The 24,746-nt window shown below is 44.8% G+C and overlaps 1 protein-coding gene and 1 non-coding gene across 3 annotated transcripts; both read right to left on the bottom strand.

Annotated features, from left to right (window-relative positions):
- Nucleotides 1-5,424: 5,424 nt before the first annotated feature.
- LOC137332654 (small nucleolar RNA U3) lies at nucleotides 5,425-5,637 on the bottom strand. Its single transcript, XR_010965707.1, has one exon. It is a non-coding gene; the product is annotated as a small nucleolar RNA U3 (small nucleolar RNA).
- An 8,104-nt stretch (nucleotides 5,638-13,741) lies between these two features.
- Nucleotides 13,742-24,388, bottom strand: LOC137332185 (forkhead box protein I1-ema-like). 2 transcript variants are annotated; one of them, XM_067995885.1, is made up of 4 exons: nucleotides 24,303-24,388; nucleotides 23,730-24,061; nucleotides 16,290-17,082; nucleotides 13,742-15,487 (listed from the first exon to the last, which is right to left on the bottom strand). In XM_067995885.1, the coding sequence occupies exons 3-4, from the start codon at nucleotides 16,852-16,854 to the stop codon at nucleotides 14,952-14,954; spliced, it is 1,101 nt and encodes a 366-aa protein (XP_067851986.1). In that variant the 5' UTR covers nucleotides 16,855-17,082; nucleotides 23,730-24,061; nucleotides 24,303-24,388; the 3' UTR covers nucleotides 13,742-14,951. The 2 variants fall into 2 exon arrangements, with proteins under 2 accessions (XP_067851986.1, XP_067851985.1); XM_067995884.1 differs by having other exon boundaries at nucleotides 16,290-17,079.
- Between the last annotated feature and the right edge of the window lie 358 nt (nucleotides 24,389-24,746).

Below are 24,746 nucleotides of genomic sequence, written 5' to 3'. Positions count from 1 at the left end.
CACTCACTCATCTACTTACCCACAAACTCACTCACTCATCTACTGACCCACAAACTCACTCACTCACTCATCTACTTACCCACAAACTCACTCACTCATCTACTTACTCACAAACTCACTCACTCACTCATCTATTTACTGACAAACTCACTCACTCATCTACTTACCCACAAACTCACTCACTCACTCATCTACTTACCCACAAACTCACTCACTCATTCATCTACTTACCCACAAACTCACTCACTCATCTACTTACCCACAAACTCACTCACTCACTCATCTACTTACCCACAAACTCACTCACTCATCTACTTACCCACAAACTCACTCACTCATCTACTTACCCACAAACTCACTCATTCACTCATCTACTTACCCACAAACTCACTCACTCATCTACTTACCCACAAACTCACTCACTCATCTACTTACCCACAAACTCACTCACTCATTCACTCATCTACTTACCCACAAACTCACTCATTCACTCATCTACTTACCCACAAACTCACTCACTCATCTACTTACCCACAAACTCACTCACTCACTCATCTACTTACCCACAAACTCACTCACTCATCTACTTACCCACAAACTCACTCACTCACTCATCTACTTACCCACAAACTCACTCATTCACTCATCGACTTACCCACAAACTCACTCATTCACTCATCTACTTACCCACAAACTCACTCACTCATCTACTTACCCACAAACTCACTCACTCACTCATCTACTTACCCACAAACTCACTCATTCACTCATCTACTTACCCACAAACTCACTCACTCACTCATCTACTTACCCACAAACTCACTCACTCATCTACTTACCCACAAACTCACTCACTCACTCATCTACTTACCCACAAACTCACTCACTCATCTACTTACCCACAAACTCACTCATTCACTCATCTACTTACCCACAAACTCACTCACTCATCTACTTACCCACAAACTCACTCACTCACTCATCTACTTACCAACAAACTCACTCACTCACTCATCTACTTACCCACAAACTCACTCACTCATCTACTTACTCACAAACTCACTCACTCACTCATCTATTTACTGACAAACTCACTCACTCACTCATCTACTTACCCACAAACTCACTCACTCACTCATCTACTTACCCACAAACTCACTCACTCACTCATCTACTTACCCACAAACTCACTCACTCACTCATCTACTTACCCACAAACTCACTCACTCATCTACTTACCCACAAACTCACTCACTCATCTACTTACCCACAAACTCACTCACTCATCTACTTACCCACAAACTCACTCACTCATCTACTTACCAACAAACTCACTCACTCACTCATCTACTTACCCACAAACTCACTCACTCATCTACTTACTCACAAACTCACTCACTCACTCATCTATTTACTGACAAACTCACTCACTCACTCATCTACTTAACCACAAACTCACTCACTCATCGACTTACCCACAAACTCACTCACTCACTCATCTACTTACCCACAAACTCACTCACTCATCTACTTACCCACAAACTCACTCACTCATCTACTTACCCACAAACTCACTCACTCATCTACTTACCCACAAACTCACTCACTCATCTACTTACCAACAAACTCACTCACTCACTCATCTACTTACCCACAAACTCACTCACTCATCTACTTACTCACAAACTCACTCACTCACTCATCTATTTACTGACAAACTCACTCACTCACTCATCTACTTACCCACAAACTCACTCACTCATCTACTTACCCACAAACTCACTCACTCACTCATCTACTTACCCACAAACTCACTCACTCATCTACTTACCCACAAACTCACTCACTCACTCATCTACTTACCCACAAACTCACTCACACATCTACTTACCAACAAACTCACTCACTCACTCATCTACTTACCCACAAACTCACTCACTCACTCATCTACTTACCCACAAACTCACTCACACATCTACTTACCCACAAACTCACTCACTCACTCATCTACTTACCCACAAACTCACTCACTCATCTACTTACTCACAAACTCACTCACTCACTCATCTACTTACCCACAAACTCACTCACTTATCCACTTACCCACAAACTCACTCACTCATCTACTTACCCACAAACTCACTCACTCATCTACTTACCCACAAACTCACTCACTCATCTATTTAACCACAAACTCACTCACTCATCTATTTAACCACAAATTCACTCACTCACTCATCTATTTACCCACAAACTCACTCACTCACTCATCTATTTAACCACAAACTCACTCACTCACTCATCGACTTACCCACAAACTCACTCACTCATCGACTTACCCACAAACTCACTCACTCATCGACTTACCCACAAACTCACTCACTCATCTATTTAACCACAAACTCACTCACTCATCTATTTACGCACAAACTCACTCACTCATCTACTTTCCCACAAACTCACTCACTCATCTACTTACACACAAACTCACTCACTCATCGACTGACCCACAAACTCACTCACTCACTCATCTACTTACCCACAAACTCACTCACTCATCTATTTAACCACAAACTCACTCACTCATCTATTTAACCACAAATTCACTCACTCACTCATCTACTTACCCACAAACTCACTCACTCACTCATCTATTTAACCACAAACTCACTCACTCACTCATCGACTTACCCACAAACTCACTCACTCATCGACTTACCCACAAACTCACTCACTCATCAACTGACCCACAAACTCACTCATTCATCTACTTACCCACAAACTCACTCACTCACCTATTTAACCACAAACTCACTCACTCATCTACTTACCCACAAACTCACTCACTCATCTATTTAACCACAAACTCACTCACTCATCTATTTACGCACAAACTCACTCACTCATCTACTTACCCACAAACTCACTCACTCATCTACTTACCCACAAACTCACTCACTCATCTACTTACCCACAAACTCACTCACTCACTCATCTATTTAACCACAAACTCACTCACTCACTCATCGACTTACCCACAAACTCACTCACTCATCGACTTACCCACAAACTCACTCACTCATCTACTTACCCACAAACTCACTCACTCATCTACTTACCCACAAACTCACTCACTCACTCATCTACTTACCCACAAACTCACTCACTCATCTACTTACCCACAAACTCACTCACTCACTCATCTACTTTCCCACAAACTCACTCACTCATCTACTTACCCACAAACTCACTCACTCATCTACTTTCCCACAAACTCACTCACTCATCTACTTTCCCACAAACTCACTCACTCATCTACTTACCCACAAACTCACTCACTCATCTACTTTCCCACAAACTCACTCACTCATCTACTTACCCACAAACTCACTCACTCATCGACTTACCCACAAACTCACTCACTCATCTATTTAACCACAAACTCACTCACTCATCTATTTACGCACAAACTCACTCACTCATCTACTTTCCCACAAACTCACTCACTCATCTACTTACACACAAACTCACTCACTCATCGACTGACCCACAAACTCACTCACTCACTCATCTACTTACCCACAAACTCACTCACTCACCTATTTAACCACAAACTCACTCACTCATCTACTTAACCACAAACTCACTCACTCATCTACTTTCCCACAAACTCACTCACTCACTCATCTACTTACCCACAAACTCACTCACTCATCTATTTAACCACAAACTCACTCACTCATCTATTTAACCACAAATTCACTCACTCACTCATCTACTTACCCACAAACTCACTCACTCACTCATCTACTTACCCACAAACTCACTCACTCATCTATTTAACCACAAACTCACTCACTCATCTATTTAACCACAAATTCACTCACTCACTCATCTACTTACCCACAAACTCACTCACTCACTCATCTATTTAACCACAAACTCACTCACTCACTCATCGACTTACCCACAAACTCACTCACTCATCGACTTACCCACAAACTCACTCACTCATCAACTGACCCACAAACTCACTCATTCATCTACTTACCCACAAACTCACTCACTCACCTATTTAACCACAAACTCACTCACTCATCTACTTACCCACAAACTCACTCACTCATCTATTTAACCACAAACTCACTCACTCATCTATTTACGCACAAACTCACTCACTCATCTACTTACCCACAAACTCACTCACTCATCTACTTACCCACAAACTCACTCACTCATCTACTTACCCACAAACTCACTCACTCACTCATCTATTTAACCACAAACTCACTCACTCACTCATCGACTTACCCACAAACTCACTCACTCATCGACTTACCCACAAACTCACTCACTCATCTACTTACCCACAAACTCACTCACTCATCTACTTACCCACAAACTCACTCACTCACTCATCTACTTTCCCACAAACTCACTCACTCATCTACTTACCCACAAACTCACTCACTCATCTACTTTCCCACAAACTCACTCACTCATCTACTTACCCATAAACTCACTCACTCATCTACTTACCCACAAACTCACTCATTCACTCATCTACTTACCCACAAACTCACTCACTCATCTACTTACCCACAAACTCACTCATTCACTCATCTACTTACCCACAAACTCACTCACTCATCTACTTACCCACAAACTCACTCATTCACTCATCTACTAAACCACAAACTCACTCACTCATCTACTTACCCATAAACTCGCTCACTCATCTACTTACCCACAAACTCACTCACTCATCTACTTACCCACAAACTCACTCACTCACTCATCTACTTACCCACAAACTCACTCATTCACTCATCTATTTACCCACAAACTCACTCACTCATCTACTTACCCACAAACTCACTCACTCATCTATTACCCACAAACTCACTCACTCATCTCCTTACCCACAAACTCACTCACTCATCTACTTTCCCACAAACTCACTCACTCATCTACTTACCCACAAACTCACTCACTCATCTACTTACCCACAAACTCACTCATTCACTCATCTACTTACCCACAAACTCACTCATTCATGATTCGCTGACTCACCTGCTCATTTCCTCTCTCTCGCTCATTTCCTCCCTCTCACTCACTCATTTCCTCCCTCTCACTCACTCATTTCCTCCCTCTCACTCACTCATTTCCTCCCTCTCACTCACTCATTTCCTCCCTCTCACTCACTCATTTCCTCCCTCTCACTCACTCATTTCCTCCCTCTCACTCACTCATTTCCTCCCTCTCACTCACTCATTTCCTCCCTCTCACTCACTCATTCCCTCACTCTCACTCACTCATTCCCTCACTCTCACCAACTCTCACTCATTCACTCACACTCACTTACTCACACAGAGGCATTCACATGAGCACAAAATCATCACACATGTCTGTAGCAATGTATGGACTGTTTGATGGTGTCATCTTCCTCCAGTTCCATTGGGAGAGAAAGAACACTCAGCAATGACAGATAGCAGCTGCCAAAAACAGTCCTCACTGCCTGATTCCGGCTCAGAAGAGAACACTGTAAATCTTCCTCATGGTTAGTGAAACCAAACACTCGAGAAAATCATTTCTCCAGAAACCAACTATAGAAATGATTCCTAAAAGTATAGACTTGCAGCCAGAATTATGGCATATTTCTTTACTGTTATTGGCAGCCTACAAGAAGAACCCCCCACCACGAGCAATGGCTGTGAGCAAACCAGCACCTCATAGCGCCCTGCATCATTCAAGAAAGAAGAAAGAACTTGCATTTATATAGCGTCTTTTACAACCTCAGGATGTCCCAAAGTGCTTTACAGGCAATTAAGTACTCTTGAAGTGTAGTTGCTGTTGTAATTTCGGAAACACAGCAGCCAATTTGTGTACAGCAAGGTCCCACAAACAGCAATGTGCTAGTGATCTGATAATCTGTTTTAGGTGTTGGTTGAGGGATAAATATTCGACAGGACTCCAGCTTTTCTTTCAATGCTGCCGTGGGATCTTTTACATCCACCTGAGAGAGTAGACGGGGTCTTGGTTTAACATCTCATCCGAAAGATGGCACCTCCAACATTGTAGCACTCCCTCAACACTGAGCCTGGATTATGTGCTCAAGTCTCCATTGTGGTGTTTGAACTCACAAGCTTTTGACTCAGAGGTGAGAGCGTTATCAACTGAGCCACGGCTGACACCCGGCTCACCCTAACTGTCGTAAGCATCTTCAAGATACTGATACTGATACTGAGCTGAAGAACGAGTACCAGTTGAGTCAGAGTATACACATGCAGAAGATCAATTTGCACAGCAGTGAAGGGTCAGGAGCAGGTGTAAAAGGGTCAAATTAGTTCCTCCGTTAACTACAGTACCTAAGGATTTGGGCCGCACAGTCCTTGTAAAAGTAGATTGCCATCTGAGCAAGAAGCCATTTTTGTCTCTCCAAAAATAAGATTGTGAAGGAGTCCACTACCCACATCTATGCAGTCTACCATGGAACACTTGGCAACTCCTGGGTCATCAGCAGCTCAGCCTCCAGTCCCAGGACATAAGTCCAAATTCGAGTTAGAGCATCTCTTGCGAATGCTCAGATTACTGCTGAGGCTCTTTGAGATGCAAGGGGATCAGTGAAGAGGTACTTCACAGGCCTCATAGCTGCCCAAAGTTCTGTTCTCAGGCAGCTAAGTGGACATGCTGAGTCAGTGGCCATGGCTGAAGAAGGCACAGGACGGGTTATTGCCTTTCAGGGCAGTGCCATCATATGAAAAGTAAACTGAGGTCCTGCCTGATGGTCAAGGTGGATGTTAAAGATTCCATTGCAGCAATCAAAGAAGAACAACAAGCTCCCCTTTCATCCTCTGTGCAAAATGGCCGCCATGCCACCTACATCACAGCAGTCATTGCAGTAATTTGAGCCATTTGAGAAATGTGATAAAGTGCTTTTTGAATGTAATTCTTGCTTTATTTGTTTTCTTTATGGTTATCATTGGGTTGAGTCATTATTCTGGCAGCACCCGGAGCAGCTGGTGTATCTTCTCATGTCATCATCCCGTGTGGGTTATTACGGAGTGGGGGGTGCATCCTGCTGTCTAGGCTTCCACGAAGAGGGTCTTGCTCGTTTGGCACACTTCCAACTTTAGGGAGAGACTGAACGTCATTCATTCCAACTGATACATGGCTTTGGATTAAACATGACGCGTAACACAACAGTAAAAAAAGTCTTTTAGTACTGTATTGGAAGTTTGAATAGAGATTATTACCTGAGCCATGTAAATAGAGAGTCGTATATCCAAGTTTAGAGATGACACTAAGTTAGGAGGGACCATAAGTAGTGCAGATGGGAGCAGGAAGTTACAAAGGGACATAGACAGATTAAGTGAGTGGACAGAACTATGGCAGATGGAGAAGTGTGAGGTCATCCACTTTGGATCCAAGGACGATAAATTGGAGCATTTTCTAAATGGTGAGAAACCAGGAACTATGAAGGAACAAAGAGATTTGGGAGACCAAGTTTACAAATCATATGAAGCTAGTAAACAGGTACAAACTTAAGAAAAGACTTAAGAAAAGACATACTTGCTCTCGAGGCAGTACAAAGAAGGTTCACTCGGTTAATCCAGGGGATGAGGGGGTGGACATATGAGGAGAGGTTGAGTAGATTGGGACTCTACTCATTGGAGTTCAGAAGAATGAGAGGCGATCTTATTGAAACATATAAGATTGTGGAGGGGCTTGATCGGGTGGATGTGGTAAGGATGTTCCCAAGGATGGGTGAAACTAGAACTAGGGGGCATAATCTTAGGATAAGGGGCTGCTCTTTCAAAACTGAGATGAGGAGAAACTTCTTCACTCGGAGGATAGTAGGTCTGTGGAATTTGCTGCCCCAGGAAGCTGTGGAAGCTACATCATTAAATAAATTTAAAACAGAAATAGACAGTTTCCTAGAAGTAAAGGGAATTAGGGGTTACGGGGAGCGGGCAGGAAATTGGACATGAATTTAGATTTGAGGTTAGGATCAGATCAGCCATGATCTTATTGAATGGCGGAGCAGGGTCGAGGGGCCGATTGGCCGACTCCTGCTCCTATTTCTTATGTTCTTATAAAAAGCAATCAAAAATGTCAATAGATTGTTAGCCTTTATCTCAAGGGGGCTGGAATACAAAGGGGAGGAAGTTATGCTTCAGTTGTACAGAGCCTTGGTCAGACCCTATCTGAAGTACTATGCTTAGTTTTGGCCACCAAAACTATGATCTATTGGCCTTGGAGGGGGTGTAACGCAGATTCACCAGAATGATACCGGGATTAAAAGAGTTAAATTATAAAGATAGGTCGCAGAACAAGAGGGCATAATCTTAAAATTAGAGCTAGGTCATTTCAGAGTGAAATCAGGAAGCACTTTTTCACACAAAGGCTAGTGCAAATCTGGAACTCTTTCCCCCAAAAGGCTGTGGATGCTGGGGGTCAATCAAAACCTTCAAGACTGAGACAGATAGAGATAAAGGCCAACATTCCATTAGCCTTTTTGATTTCCCAGCAGTTTGGGCATGACGTACCTATGATGTTCCCATGGTGATGTGGGTGATTGTTGACCTCATGCTGATTGAGTGTCCTCCCTCTGACCCCATATATTCCGTGTGGTAGGGTTAATGCTGGAGGGCACCATTGGGTTCATAAGTGTCGGGATCGTTCCCCGCAAAATTTCAAGGCACCTAAATGTTGGTAGACTTGCTTAAAAGAGGCACTGGCTGATGTGGTGCGGAGCCACACACATCAGATGGTCCAAAGTTCAATCCCATATCTGCACCAGCTCCCATTTATTTCAGCACCCTCATGCCAATGCCATCTGGGCCAGCAGCTCGATTTGGTTCAAGACCCTTTAGTCTTCCCAAGGTTTAGTGTGAACTTCACACTGCATTAATGATTCGTACAACACCAGGTTATAGTCCAACAGCTTTATTTGAAATCACAAGCTTTCAGAGCTTTGCTCCTTCGTCGGACTATAACCTGGTGTTGTACGACTCCTTACATTTGTCCACCCCAGTCCATCTCCACATCATGCATTAATGATAACTGAGCATTTTTAAAAATTAGTTCATGGGATGTGGGCGTCACTGGCGAGGCCGGCATTTATTGCCCATCCAGCCACTGGAGAGTTCTCCCCCTGATTCCCATTGACTTCAATTTTATTAGGGCTCCTTGGTGCCACACTCGGTCAAATGCTGCCTTGATGTCAAAGGCAGTCACTCTCACCTCACCTCTGGAATTCAGCTCTTTTGTCCATGTTTGGACCAAGGCTGTAATGAGGTCTGGAGCCAAGTGGTCCTGGCGGAACCCAAACTGAGCATCGGTGAGCAGGTTATTGGTGAGTAAGTGCCGCTTGATAGCACTGTCGACGACACCTTCCATCACTTTGCTGATGATTGAGAGTAGACTGATGGGGCGGTAAATGGCCGGATTGGATTTGACTGCTTTTTGTGGACAGGACATACCTGGGCAATTTTTCACATTGTTGGGTAGATGCCAGTGTTGTAGTTGTACTGGAACAGCTTGGCTAGAGGCACGGCTAGTTCTGAAGAACAAGTCTTCAACACTACAGCCGGGATGTTGTCGGGGCCCATAGCCTTTGCTGTATCCATTGTTGTTGCCTTTGGTGAGTGAAAAATGTTGTCCAGGAACCTGGAAGAACTCACTTGCTCATTATTAAATCGTGCCATAGTATTTTTACCTCCACCTGACAGGGCAGACAGTGCCTTTAACATCTCGTCAGAAAGATGGCACCTGCTGCAGTGCGGCACTCCTTCAGTACGTGACTCCAACATCTTGTGTGTTCCTCTTTTCCTTGGAAGCTATACTAGCTCTTAGCTTTGAACTTGCTGGTGTCCTGCACTATGAGCCTTGGGCCCCACATTGTCGGGTAGATGCCAGTGTTGTGGCTGTACTGGAGCAGCTTGGTTAGAAGCGCAGCTAATTCTGGAGCACAAGTCTTCAGCACTACAGCTGGGATGTTGTCAGGGCCCATAGCCTTTGCTGTATTCAGTGCACTCAGCCATTTCTTGATATCACATAAAGTGATTCGAATTGGCTGAAGACTGGCTGCTGTGATGGTGGAGATATCGGGAGGCGGCCGAGATGGATCATTCACTTGGCAGTTCTGGCTGAAGATGGTTGCAAACGCTTCAGCCTTGTCTTTTGCACTCACGTGCTGGACTCCACCATCATTGAGGATGGGGATGTTTACAGAGCCTCCTCCTCCAGTTAGTTGTTTAATTGTCCACCACCATTCACGACTGGATGTGGCAGGACTGCAGAGCTTTGATCTGATCCGGAGGTTGTGGAATCACTTAGCTCTGTCTATAGCATGTTGCTTCCACTGTTTAGTATGCATGTAGTCCTGAGTTGTAGCTTCACCAGGTTGGCACCTCATTTTTAGGTACGCCTGGTGCTGCTCCTGGCATGCTCTTCTACACTCCTCATTGAACCAGGGTTGGTCCCCTCGCTTGTTGGTAATGGTAGAGTGAGGAATATGCCGGGCCATGAGGTTACAGATTGTGCTGGAATACAATTCTGCTGCTGCTGATGGCCCACAGCGCCTCATGGATGCCCAGTTTTAAGCTGCCAGATCTGTTCTGAATCTATCCCATTTAGCACGGTGGTAGTGCCACACAACACGTTGGATGGTGTCCTCAATGCGAAGACAGGACTTCATCTCCACGAGGTAGTCACTCCTAAAAATACTGTCACTCCTACCAATACTGTCATGGACTGATGCAAATGCGAGAGGTAGATTGGTGAGGACAAGGTCTAGTAGGTTTTTCCCTCGTGTTGGTTCGCTCACCACCTGCCGCAGGCCCAGTCTGGCAGTTATGTCCTTCAGGACTCGGCCAGCTCGGTCAGTAGTGGTGCTACCGAGCCATTCTTGGTGATGGACATAGTCCATAGGAGTGGAGACTGATGCAAAGTAGCCATTTAAAACCTTTGCTATTTCCTGGGAATCTGTCCTGAGGTATCCTACAATGACCTTATGAAGTCCTTTATTGCTCTCTGTCACCTCACGTATCTAAAAAAAAATCTTACTATTACAATTATCTACAACCTTCTCTTCCACTGATCTGCTGGGACACCACAATAAAAACAGAAACTGCTGCAAAACTCTGAGCAGGTCAGGCAGCAGCTGTGGAAGATGTTAGAGATGAACAGCTTTTAAGCAAATACGGAACCTAAAGTGGCCCGGGAATGTGGCGGAAGAAAGGGTGCGGACCATCAACCGGCCATGTACTGAAAGGGGATCCCCACCCTCCCCAAACACCTGCCCACACCTCCTCACTCCCAGTGGCTCTGGTGCATCCGTTCACCCATCACCTGCACCGACTGTCCAAGAGAAAATGGGAGCAGTGGTTAAGGCCTAAAGTTATTAAACTCAGTGTTAAGGCCAGGAGGCTGTAATGTGCCTGGTAGAAAGGTGAGGTGTGTTCCTCAAGCTTGCATTGAGTTTCATTGGAACAGTGTAGGAGGCCAAGGAGTGAGATGGAGAATTAAAATGTCAGCGGTCACGCTTCTGGACTGAACGCGGGTGTTCAGCAAAGCGATCATCTAATCTGCGTTTGGTCTCCTCGATGTAGAGGAGACTGCATCGCAAACAGTGAATATTGCATCCATAGTATTTTGCTTTAGTGTTGGCATTTACAGTTGGCCTCAGTGCCTGAAGGACGAGAGAGAAGAAAGTCAACTTGGGTTCTTCCTACTGATCGTTATCCAGTGATTCACACATGAAGTATAGGTGAGATACCTGAAGATTGCTGGCACTCCAGTACAAGCCTCAGGATCCCACCTGTGTCTTCAGCAGATGGGACAGACAATAATAAAGGTGAAGTTTATTAAAATTGAGTTCAATACTGATTGGACCAAAAATAGTCCACTCCATTTTATTTTACAAAACTTTCTTTTCATCAAATTGTTTCTGTCCCCACTAATGCTTAGTGACTGGGTGAGTTAGAGGTTAGGAAGCTGATCTTTCATATTCAGGATCAAGGTTTAAATGTACCCAGATGTATGGGATTTAAGTGTTGCTTTCCTGCTGGCTGTAAGTGTCTTATATTAAATGATTTTCAATAGTCTCCATCGAGTTACTAATGAAGATGGTCACAGAATATGAAAGTGCATAAAATTCAACAGAGAAGTATTTAAATAATGCACAAGAATAGCAAGTGTCAGGAATGGAAAATGGGGGTAAGGCATAATGTGGGAATGGATTTGAGGGAACTTTACATTGCTAGACCTACCTGGGGGTGTTTGATGGGACAGTATAGAGCGAGCTTTACTCTGTATCTAACCCGTGCTGTACCTGACCCGGGAATGTTTGATGGGACAGTGTAGAGGGAGCTTTACTCTGTATCTAACCTGTGCTGTACCTGACCCGGGAATGTTTGATAGGACAGTGTAGTGGGAGCTTTACTCTGTATCTAACCTGTGCTGTACCTGACCCGGGAATGTTTGATGGGACAGTGTAGTGGGAGCTTTACTCTGTATCTAACCTGTGCTGTACCTGACCCGGGAATGTTTGATGGGACAGTGTAGAGGGAACTTTACCCTGTATCTAACCCATGCTTTACCTGCCCTGGGAATGTTTGATGGGACAGTATAGAGCGAGCTTTGCTCTGTATCTAACCCATACTGTACCTGACCTGGGAGTGTTTGATGGGACAGTGTAGAGGGAACTTTACTCTGTATCTAACCCACACTGTACCTGACCTGGGAGTGTTTGATGGGACAGTGTAGAGGGAACTTTACTCTGTATCTAACCCACACTGTACCTGACCTGGGAGTGTTTGATGGGACAGTGTAGAGGGAGCTTTACCCTGTATCTAACCCACACTGTACCTGACCTGGGAGTGTTTGATGGGACAGTGTAGAGGGAGCTTTACTCTGTATCTAACCCATACTGTACCTGACCTGGGAGTGTTTGATGGGACAGTGTAGAGGGAGCTTTACCCTGTATCTAACCCACACTGTACCTGACCTGGGAGTGTTTGATGGGACAGTATAGAGCGAGCTTTACTCTGTATCTAACCCGTGCTGTACCTGACCTGGGAGTGTTTGATGGGACAGTGCAGAGCGAGCTTTACTCTGTATCTAACCCACACTGTACCTGACCTGGGAGTGTTTGATGGGACAGTATAGAGCGAGCTTTGCTCTGTATCTAACCCATACTGTACCTGACCTGGGAGTGTTTGATGGGACAGTGTAGAGGGAGCTTTGCTCTGTATCTAACCCATACTGTACCTGACCTGGGAGTGTTTGATGGGACAGTATAGAGCGAGCTTTACTCTGTATCTAACCCATACTGTACCTGCCCTGGGAGTGTTTGATTGGACAGTGTAGAGCGAGCTTTACTCTGTATCTAACCCATGCTGTACTTGCCCTGGGAGTGTCTGATGGGACAGTGTAGAGGGAACTTTACTCTGTATCTAACCCGTGCTGTACCTGACCTGGGAGTGTTTGATGGGACAGTGTAGAGGGAACTTTACTCTGTATCTAACCCATACTGTACCTGACCTGGGATTGTTTGATGGGACAGTGTAGAGGGAACTTTACTCTGTATCTAACCCGTGCTGTACCTGACCTGGGATTGTTTGATGGGACAGTGTAGAGGGAACTTTACTCTGTATCTAACCCATACTGTACCTACCCTGGGAGTGTTTGATGGGACAGTATAGAGCGAGTAACAAGACTGAGATAAAAAGACAACTCCTTTATAAAATATTTTATTGAAAATGATTTCCCTTTCTCCTTTGAGGTAATATTTTACAAAGCATAAAAATGAATGTAAGAAAAATGTACAAATTACAAACCACAATCAGACGTGATAACAAGTTTGCTGAAAATAGTGGACAATTAATTGAAATTTGTGACAACCAGATACCATTTAACAGTCACGTAAATTTAACATGCTTCAGAAAACTTAAAACACTCAACAGAATATTACACTGTCTATAATCCCCGCACTTAAGTAACTTTACTGAGATTAACAATGTCAGGATTGAAATGTATACATAAAACTATTTGTATTTCTGTACTGTTATCAGGTTTTTTTCTCTCCTCCTCCGAATGCACTAACACGCGTATTATATTACTACAGGTGTTGGCTATCCTTCTCATAAGCCAGGGGAGTGAGCGTTGGCAGGCTATTCAACTGTGAAGGCTCCTGATCCTCGCCGAAAGCCCACGTACTTTCCAATAGGGCTTTCTGGAAACGATCAGAATCAGAAAGCTGAATTCTACCCTTTCCTAGCTCAGGGGCACTGAGGCCAATTGAAGGGGATTTTGAAAGTATAATTTTTCACTTCAGATTGTACTCTTTCTGGCCATCCCTATTTATTAGCATGTGTTGAGGTTTGGTTCCCCCAGGAGCCCAACACCTTCAAGAGTTCTTTCTCCACCTCGGCCCAATGTGAGTCAACTTCATCAGGATTGGCTCAGCAAACAATCAATTAAGTGGTGCCTGAACTTTGCCCCAAGGTTCCATAGGGGGCCCTTCAGCTCTGGGCAATTTAGCCCCCAAACCCCAGGCAACTCAGTCCTATTTGCGCTTCAATTTCTCACTCGCTGGTTTGCCCGGTTTGAATTTTGTGGACTCGGAGCTTTGGTAAAGGGGCTGTTGCTTCATTGAATCAGAACACCAAGATCTGTTAGCATCAGCAACTTGGGATTAATGCAAATTAACAGGAACCTGGATTCAAACTTTATACATGGCCCTGAAACTCCATGGTACACACTTGCGTGGACCAGGCTTCAGGGCTCTTGGTTTAGTTGGTCCTTTTATCCCAATTACAAAGTTAAAATACTGGAATACAATGCCCATGAAATGTTTTCTCATAAATAAACTACATAGCATCAATTTATTTTTGTTGTAATTATTTAATTTTTACAATTGATCCTTCATTCAGCAAATCTTCCCTTCACACCTCTGTCCCTTCCCTGGAGTACAGCAGACTGTTTGCATTGATGCTGTTGTAGAAGTGGTTGTTGAACTGGTTTAGCACTGAGGAATAGCCGTAACGGTTTGATGCTCCTGGATCAGACCACTCCAACCCAGACTGGCCCAGGATGTTACTGGAAGGTGAGTACGAGCTAAACCCCATCATATTCTGTCCCATCCTCTGGGAGGTGTCGTTGACCAGTCCAAGAGAAACTTGCCTCCCTCCTGAATGAGTGGGATTGTTATAGGTAGACATACTGGATATGAAGTTGCTGAGGCAGGGAGCAGAGATGGGGGGAGGAGATTTCTTTTCGGGAGAGGTTCCTGTCCTAGTGGTGGAGTTGTCCAGGATCCCTGGGCTTTGGGGGGCCTTGTGGCTGCTATCGTCAGACTTCTCGGCACCGATATTCCCAGCGCCGGAATTGGGATCTGACTTCCTCTTCCTCTTGCGCCGAAAGTTTCCATTGTCGAACATTTTTTCACAGTTCGGATCCAGGGTCCAGTAATTTCCTTTACCTGCAATGTACGGGGGAGAAAACAAAAGAAGTGAGATGTCACGAGGCGGTGAACTGAGTCAGCTCATCGACAAGTGTGGTAATCTAGTCGCAATTTAGCACTGGGAAAAGCTCCACCAGTCATTAACATCGCGGAACATTCTCCTCACTCATATTAAAATGGGCGTGATTTTCTTAGAGTACTTAAACTCAATGCTATTTTACCCACACACCTTGGAACTTTCTTCTCTTAAAATCCTTCTGCCCATGTCCTCACTGTGCTGAATCAAGACTCGTCATATTGTCTCCAGTTCTCACACAATCTTTTCCGGGACCTCAAAACTGAAGAACTCCTTGCCTCCTCCGGCCTTTCCTCCTACAGTCTTCTAAAACCCAAGCTTGATGGTATCGAACCTCTTGATTTAACCTCATCTTCTCTCCTGCTCCCATCAACCTCGGTGGTGTCCTGCACCGTGGGTTTTGGCCCTTCACCCAAAGTCATTCGATTAAAATAAAAATACAAGGTGAAGCCTCTACGAGGTGAGACCGCCAGGTTTGGCGTGACGTTGACAGGCATGGTGGAGTTTTTAAAAGTATTCGTTCACGTAGGTCAATAAACTCAGTCTCCTACTCTTTACGAGCTAATCGTGTAGCAACATTCCTCGGACTTAAATCAAAATTTCAAACCCTGCCAGTAAAACTTGCTCAGCAATAAACTAGGAGCCAATGTTGCATTGGTCAATCTGCCGAAACTGTACGTTTCAATTGTCGTGTAGAGAGGAAAGAGAAACACAAAACTATTTTAAAATCAAAAGGCAACTTACCTGGATCGTCCTCATCTCTGGGAACTTTCTTAAAGCAGTCGTTGAGGGAGAGGTTGTGCCTGATGGAATTCTGCCACCCGGCTTTGCTCTTGTTATAAAAGGGAAAGTTGTCAGCCACGTACTGATAGATTTGACTGAGGGTCAGTCTCTTGTCTGGTGCCCCGTGGATTGCCATTGCAATCAGAGCTGAGTAGGAGTAGGGCGGTCTCACTAGTTTCAGAAGCTCTTCCTGGTTGGGAATGGAGAGCCATCCTAAGTCTGACCCTCCCAAACCGGTGCTGTTGGGTAGGAACTGTCTTGGCATACCGTAGGACTGTGGGATGAAGGGGCTGGCATTGGGTCCCGACAGGTACGACGAGGAGTTCATGGAGGGTCCGTTTAACCAGAGGTAGGGGTTGGCGGATGAGCTGTAGTCCTCGATGTCATAGTTGGACGGCCTCTGCGCGTTCTGCTGGTGGAAGAAGTTCTCGCAGAAGATGTTCATCTCTGGGGGTTCTTGACCTATGCTGGGGAACTGAGGGCTGCAACGAGGGGGGGATTGCGTCTGGAGATCGAACGAACTCATAATCTCTTCAGACCAGCGGGGGTCGAATCAACTTGTAGAATCTCTTGCGGCAAAGCAGCTGTCAGAGCACTTGCACCTTGCATCTCATACTTATACACCTGCATTCTCAGGGTATCTATTACGAGCTCCGCCCCCGGCTGGCACTGATTGGTGCTGACGTCACCGGGAGGAAGTGTTGACTGTTTGGTTTCTCTGTAGGTTAGGTCAGTTTAACAAGCTGACATGCTACTTAAAGGGGGGGGGGGGGGGGGGGGAAGAAAAAAAAATGATTTATTTACACTGTCAACATGGACACATTGCCCGAAGCATTCTGTCGTCAAGAATTGCTCGACAAAGTATTGCGTAAGGCAGAGTCAAACCCCTTCAAAAAAAAAGGCGAGAAAAAAAGAGCTTCAGTTGAAATGAACTCGCATTTACTTGTTTTTACTTAAAATAAAACAACTGCCGACACCTCTCTGAATTCGCAAACTCAAGGTTGGACAAACTTTTCTCTCACAGCCTCGGGATGGAATTCAAATCGTTCAACTCAAGAAACTTTCTGTTTTTTTGCTCCATGATTTGCAAAGGGTATTGCCAGGGGGTAAGTGACAAAAGATAATGCAGTGTAATATAGGGTAGGTTTTTAAGACGGTAAAATAAGGGAGTGAGCTGGCTAAAGCAAGGGATTAGCTCCCGCTACAGACTACATAACCCTGAACCGAACCCACTACCGACTACATAACCCTAAACCTAACCCACTACCGACTACATAACCCTAAACCTAACCAGCTACTGACTAAATAACCCTAACCAGCTACCGACCACATAACCCTGAACTTAACCCACTACAGACAACATAACCCTAACTCTAACCAGCTACCGACTACACAACCCTAAACCTAACCCACTACCGACTACATAACCCTAAACCTAACCCACTACCGACTACATAACCCTAAACCAAACCAGCTACCGACCACATAACCCGAAACGAAACCAGCTACCGACTACATAACCCTAAACCTAACCAGCTACCGACTACATAACCCTAACCCTAACCAGCTACCGACTACATAACCCTGAACCTAACCCATTAATGATTACATAACCCTAAACCTAACCCACTACCGACTACATAACCCTAAACCAAACCAGCTACCGACTACATAACCCTAAACCAAACCAGCTACCGACCACATAACCCTAACCCTAACCAGCTACCGACTACATAACCCTAAACCAAACCAGCTACCGACCACATAACCCTAACCCTAACCAGCTACCGACTACATAACCCTAAACCAAACCAGCTACCGACTACATAACCCTAAACCTAACCCACTACCGACTACATAACCCTAAACCAAACCAGCTACCGACCACATAACCCGAAACGAAACCAGCTACCGACTACATAACCCTAACCCTAACCAGCTACCGACTACATAGCCCTAACCCTAACCAGCTACCGACTACATAACCCTGAACCTAACCCATCAATGATTACATAACCCTAAACCTAACCCACTACCGACTACATAACCCTAAACCAAACCAGCTACCGACTACATAACCCTAAACCTAACCAGCTACTGACTAAATAACCCGAACCAGCTACCGACCACATAACCCTGAACTTAACCCACTACAGACAACATAACCCTAACTCTAACCAGCTACCGACTACACAACCCTAAACCTAACCCACTACCGACTATATAACACTAAACCTAACCCACTACCGACTACATAACCCTAAACCTAACCAGCTACTGACTAAATAACCCGAACCAGCTACCGACCACATAACCCTGAACTTAACCCACTACAGACAACATAACCCTAACTCTAACCAGCTACCGACTACACAACCCTAAACCTAACCCACTACCGACAACATAACCCTAAACCTAACCCACTACCGACTACATAACCCTAAACCAAACCAGCTACCGACCACATAACCCGAAACGAAACCAGCTACCGACTACATAACCCTAACCCTAACCAGCTACCGACTACATAGCCCTAACCCTAACCAGCTACCGACTACATAACCCTGAACCTAACCCATCAATGATTACATAACCCTAAACCTAACCCACTACCGACTACATAACCCTAAACCAAACCAGCTACCGACTACATAACCCTAAACCTAACCAGCTACTGACTAAATAACCCGAACCAGCTACCGACCACATAACCCTGAACTTAACCCACTACAGACAACATAACCCTAACTCTAACCAGCTACCGACTACACAACCCTAAACCTAACCCACTACCGACTATATAACACTAAACCTAACCCACTACCGACTACATAACCCTAAACCTAACCAGCTACTGACTAAATAACCCGAACCAGCTACCGACCACATAACCCTGAACTTAACCCACTACAGACAACATAACCCTAACTCTAACCAGCTACCGACTACACAACCCTAAACCTAACCCACTACCGACTACATAACCCTAAACCTAACCCACTACCGACTACATAACCCTAAACCAAACCAGCTACCGACCACATAACCCGAAACGAAACCAGCTACCGACCACATAACCCGTAACGAAACCAGCTACCGACTACATAACCCTAACCCTAACCTGCTACCGACTACATAACCCTAACCCTAACCAGCTACCGACTACATAACCCTGAACCTAACCCATTAATGACTAAATAACCCTAAACCGAACCCACTACAAACTACATAACCCTAAACCTAACCCACAACGGATTACATAACCGTAAACCTAACCAGCTACCGACTACACAACCCTAAACCTAACCCACTACCGACTACATAACACTAAACCAAACCAGCTACCGACCACATAACCCGAAACGAAACCAGCTACCGACTACATAACCCTAACCCTAACCCACTACAGACAACATAACCCTAACTCTAACCAGCTACCGACTACACAACCCTAAACCTAACCCACTACCGACTACATAACCCTAAACCTAACCCACAACGGATTACATAACCGTAAACCTAACCCGCTACCAACTACATAACCCTAAACCTAACCCACTACCAACTACATAACCTAATACTAACCCACAACAGATTACATAACCCTAAACCTAACCCACTACCGACTACATAACCCTAAACCTAACCCACTACCGACTACATAACACTAAACCTAACCAGCTACTGACTAAATAACCCTAACCAGCTACCGACCACATAACCCTGAACTTAACCCACTACAGACAACATAACCCTAACTCTAACCAGCTACCGACTACACAACCCTAAACCTAACCCACTACCGACTACATAACCCTAAACCAAACCAGCTACCGACCACATAACCCGAAACGAAACCAGCTACCGACTACATAACCCTAACCCTAACCCACTACAGACAACATAACCCTAACTCTAACCAGCTACCGACGACACAACCCTAAACCTAACCCACTACCGACTACATAACCCTAAACCTAACCCACTACCGACTACATAACCCTAAACCAAACCAGCTACCAACCACATAACCCGAAACAAAACCAGCTACCGACTACATAACCCTAACCCTAACCAGCTACCGACTACATAACCCTAACCCTAACCCACTACCGACTACATAACCCTAAACCAAACCAGCTACCGACTACATAACCCTAAACCAAACCAGCTACCGACCACATAACCCTAACCCTAACCAGCTACCGACTACATAACCCTGAACCTAACCCATTAATGACTACATAACCCTAAACCTAACCCGCTACCAACTACATAACCCTAAACCTAACCCACTACCAACTACATAACCTAAACCTAACCCACAACAGATTACATAACCCTAAACCTAACCCACTACAAACTACATAACCCTAAACCTAACCCACTACCGACTACATAACCTTAAACCTAACCCGCTACTGACTACATAACCCTAAACCTAACCAGCTACTGACTAAATAACCCTAACCATAACCAGCTACCGACCACATAACCCTGAACCGAACCCACTACCGACGACATAACCCTAAACCTAACCCACGACTGACTATATAACCCTAAACCTAACCCGCTACCGACTACATAACCCTAAACCTAACCCACTACCGACTACATAACCCTAAACCTAACCCACTACCGACTACATAACCCTAAACCTAACCAGCTACTGACTAAATAACCCTAACCAGCTACCGACCACATAACCCTGAACCTAACCCACTACAGACTACATAACCCTAACTCTAACCAGCTACCGACTACACAACCCTAAACCTAACCCACTACCGACAACATAACCCTAAACCTAACCCACTACCGACTACATAACCCTAAACCAAACCAGCTACCGACCACATAACCCGAAACGAAACCAGCTACCGACTACATAACCCTAACCCTAACCAGCTACCGACTACATAGCCCTAACCCTAACCAGCTACCGACTACATAACCCTGAACCTAACCCATCAATGATTACATAACCCTAAACCTAACCCACTACCGACTACATAACCCTAAACCAAACCAGCTACCGACTACATAACCCTAAACCAAACCAGCTACCGACCACATAACTCTAAACCAAACCAACTACCGACCACATAACCCTAACCCTAACCAGCTACCGACTACATAACCCTGAACCTAACCCATTAACGACTACATAACCCTAAACCTAACCCACTACCGACTACATAACCCTAAACCTAACCCACTACCGACTACATAACCCTAAACCTAACCCACTACCGACTACATAACCCTAAACCAAACCAGCTACCGACCACATAACCCGAAACGAAACCAGCTACCGACTAAATAACCCTAACCCTAACCAGCTACCGACTACATAACCCTGAACCTAACCCATTAATGATTACATAACCCTAAACCAAACCAGCTACCGACTACATAACCCTAAACCAAACCAGCTACCGACCACATAACCCTGAACCTAACCCATTAACGACTACATAACCCTAAACCTAACCCACTACAAACTACATAACCCTAAACCTAACCCACTACCGACTACATAACCTTAAACCTAACCCACAACAGATTACATAACCGTAAACCTAACCCGCTACCAACTACATAACCCTAAACCTAACCCACTACCAACTACATAACCTAAACCTAACCCACAACAGATTACATAACCCTAAACCTAACCCACTACAAACTACATAACCCTAAACCTAACCCACTACCGACTACATAACCTTAAACCTAACCCGCTACTGACTACATAATGCTAAACCTAACCAGCTACTGACTAAATAACCCTAACCATAACCAGCTACCGACCACATAACCCTGAATCGAACCCACTACCGACGACATAACCCTAAACCTAACCCATGACTGACTATATAACCCTAAACCTAACCCACTACCGACTACATAACCCTAAACCTAACCCGCTACCGACTACATAACCCTAAACCTAACCCACTACCGACTACATAACCCTAAACCTAACCCACTACCGACTACATAACCCAAAACCTAACCAGCTACTGACTAAATAACCCTAACAAGTTACCGACCACATAACCCTGAACCTAACCCACTACAGACTACATAACCCTAACTCTAACCAGCTACCGACTACACAACCCTAAACCTAACCCACTACCGACAACATAACCCTAAACCTAACCCACTACCGACTACATAACCCTAAACCAAACCAGCTACCGACCACATAACCCGAAACGAAACCAGCTACCGACTACATAACCCTAACCCTAACCAGCTACCGACTACATAGCCCTAACCCTAACCAGCTACCGACTACATAACCCTGAACCTAACCCATCAATGATTACATAACCCTAAACCTAACCCACTACCGACTACATAACCCTAAACCAAACCAGCTACCGACTACATAACCCTAAACCAAACCAGCTACCGACTACATAACCCTGAACCTAACCCATTAACGACTACATAACCCTAAACCTAACCCACTACAAACTACATAACCCTAAACCTAACCCACTACCGACTACATAACCTTAAATCTAACCCGCTACCGACTACATAACCCTAAACCTAACCCGCTACCGACTACATAACCCTAAACCTAACCCACTACCGACTACATAACCCTAAACCTAACCAGCTACTGACTAAATAACCCTAACCAGCTACCGACCACATAACCCTGAACCTAACCCACTACAGACTACATAACCCTACGTCTAACCAGCTACCGACTACACAATCCTAAACCGAACCCACTACCGACTACATAACCCTAAACCTAACCCACTACTGACTATATAACCCTAAACCTAACCCACTACCGACTACATAACCCTAAACCTAACCCACTACTGACTATATAACCCTAAATCTAACCAGCTACTGACTAAATAACCCTAACCAGCTACCGACCACATAACCCTGAACCTAACCCACTACAGACCACATAACCCTAACTCTAACCAGCTACCGACTACACAACCCTAAACCTAAGCCACTACCGACTACTTAACCCTAAACCTAACCCACTACCGACTACATAACCTAAACCTAACCCTAACCCTATAGGATTCCCTATAAATCCAATAAGGAATTCAAGAGAAACTTCTTTACCAAAAGAGTGGTAAGAATGTGGAACTCCCCACCACAAGAAATGGCTGAGGAAAATAGCATAGCTGCATTTAAGGGGAAGCTAGATAAGCACATGAAGGAGAAAGGAATGGAAGGGTATGCTGATAGGGATAGATGGAGTAAGGGAGGAGGCTTTTGTGAAGCATGAATGCTAGCATAGACCAGTTGGGCCGAATGGCCTATTTCTGTGATGTAGACTCAATGCAAATCAATGTAACCCTAACCTGCTATCGACTATATAACCCTAACACTAACCTTAACACTACGTACCTGTTCTTAGACATAACTCCTTCTGCTGCTTCTCAAACCCTCACAGCATTTTTTTGTTGGTCTTGTTGGTCATTTGCCTGTTCTCCCGCTCCTCTCCCACGGGCACTGACTCATGCCTGGCCTCAGTGCCGCCAGCTCAGTCCGTCCTCCTGCTACCTTTGCCCAAGTGGCCGTTCTGCATGCGCGAGCCCAGACAGCGACTGTTGCCAGCATATTCGTCCGTGGGAGGCATCACGGCTGAGCCCAATGCTGACACTTCACAGCTGAGATCCCTGGATAGCGATCAGTATTGGAGAATACTGCCTGACTATTCCTCTCCCTGCCGTCTTTCACTGGGGATTAAAAAGTCAGCAATTCAGAGTATCTGTTTATAATGATGAGGAAAAAAATATTGATGAGAATAAGAATTTTTATCATACACTTTCACCCCACCCCAACCCCCTCTCCTCACACACATTAGTCTGGAGAGTAGGTGGTGTTTCAAAGAAGAAGGGGTAAGTGTCACATGATCTCACGACAGTTGGGATTATTAACGTCAGGACAGACATAATTCATTTTCATTTACTACCTTACCTCAAACTTCAGTCAGTCAGCTGCCCGCCCCCATCACAGTGCTAAAGCTGTTGAAGACTGCAATGTTTAGCCTCATTAACTCTGCTCCTGGCAGTAAAATAGATAAACAGAATTAAGGGGAAGACTTGCCAAAAGGTGAAAGATTCGTCCCTCTCCCGCTGTAACAGTTTAGATATTACTGAAGGCTTTCTCATTCCCCTCTCGCTCCTGGTTTCACTTATCCTTGTTCTCTAAAGAGGCTGACTCTCGCTGTGTTGCAACCCCTCGTTACCTTACCTCAAGTGGTCATTGCTGGGACCTTGGGTATCGGCAGGCCATCCGATCACAGGGTGGGGGGAGCTGTTGTGGTCAATCCTGATGAATTCAATTTAAAAATACCTGGAAATGAAAAGCTGGCATCAATAGAAGTGACCAGGAAGCTGTCGGATTGTCGTAAAAACCCAA

Source organism: Heptranchias perlo, chromosome 14 (assembly GCF_035084215.1).
Source record: "Heptranchias perlo isolate sHepPer1 chromosome 14, sHepPer1.hap1, whole genome shotgun sequence".
In the NCBI taxonomy this organism is placed as follows: domain Eukaryota; kingdom Metazoa; phylum Chordata; class Chondrichthyes; order Hexanchiformes; family Hexanchidae; genus Heptranchias; species Heptranchias perlo.
The sequence above is the reverse complement of the archived record's forward strand: the minus strand, read 5'-3'. Positions and strand labels throughout refer to the sequence as shown.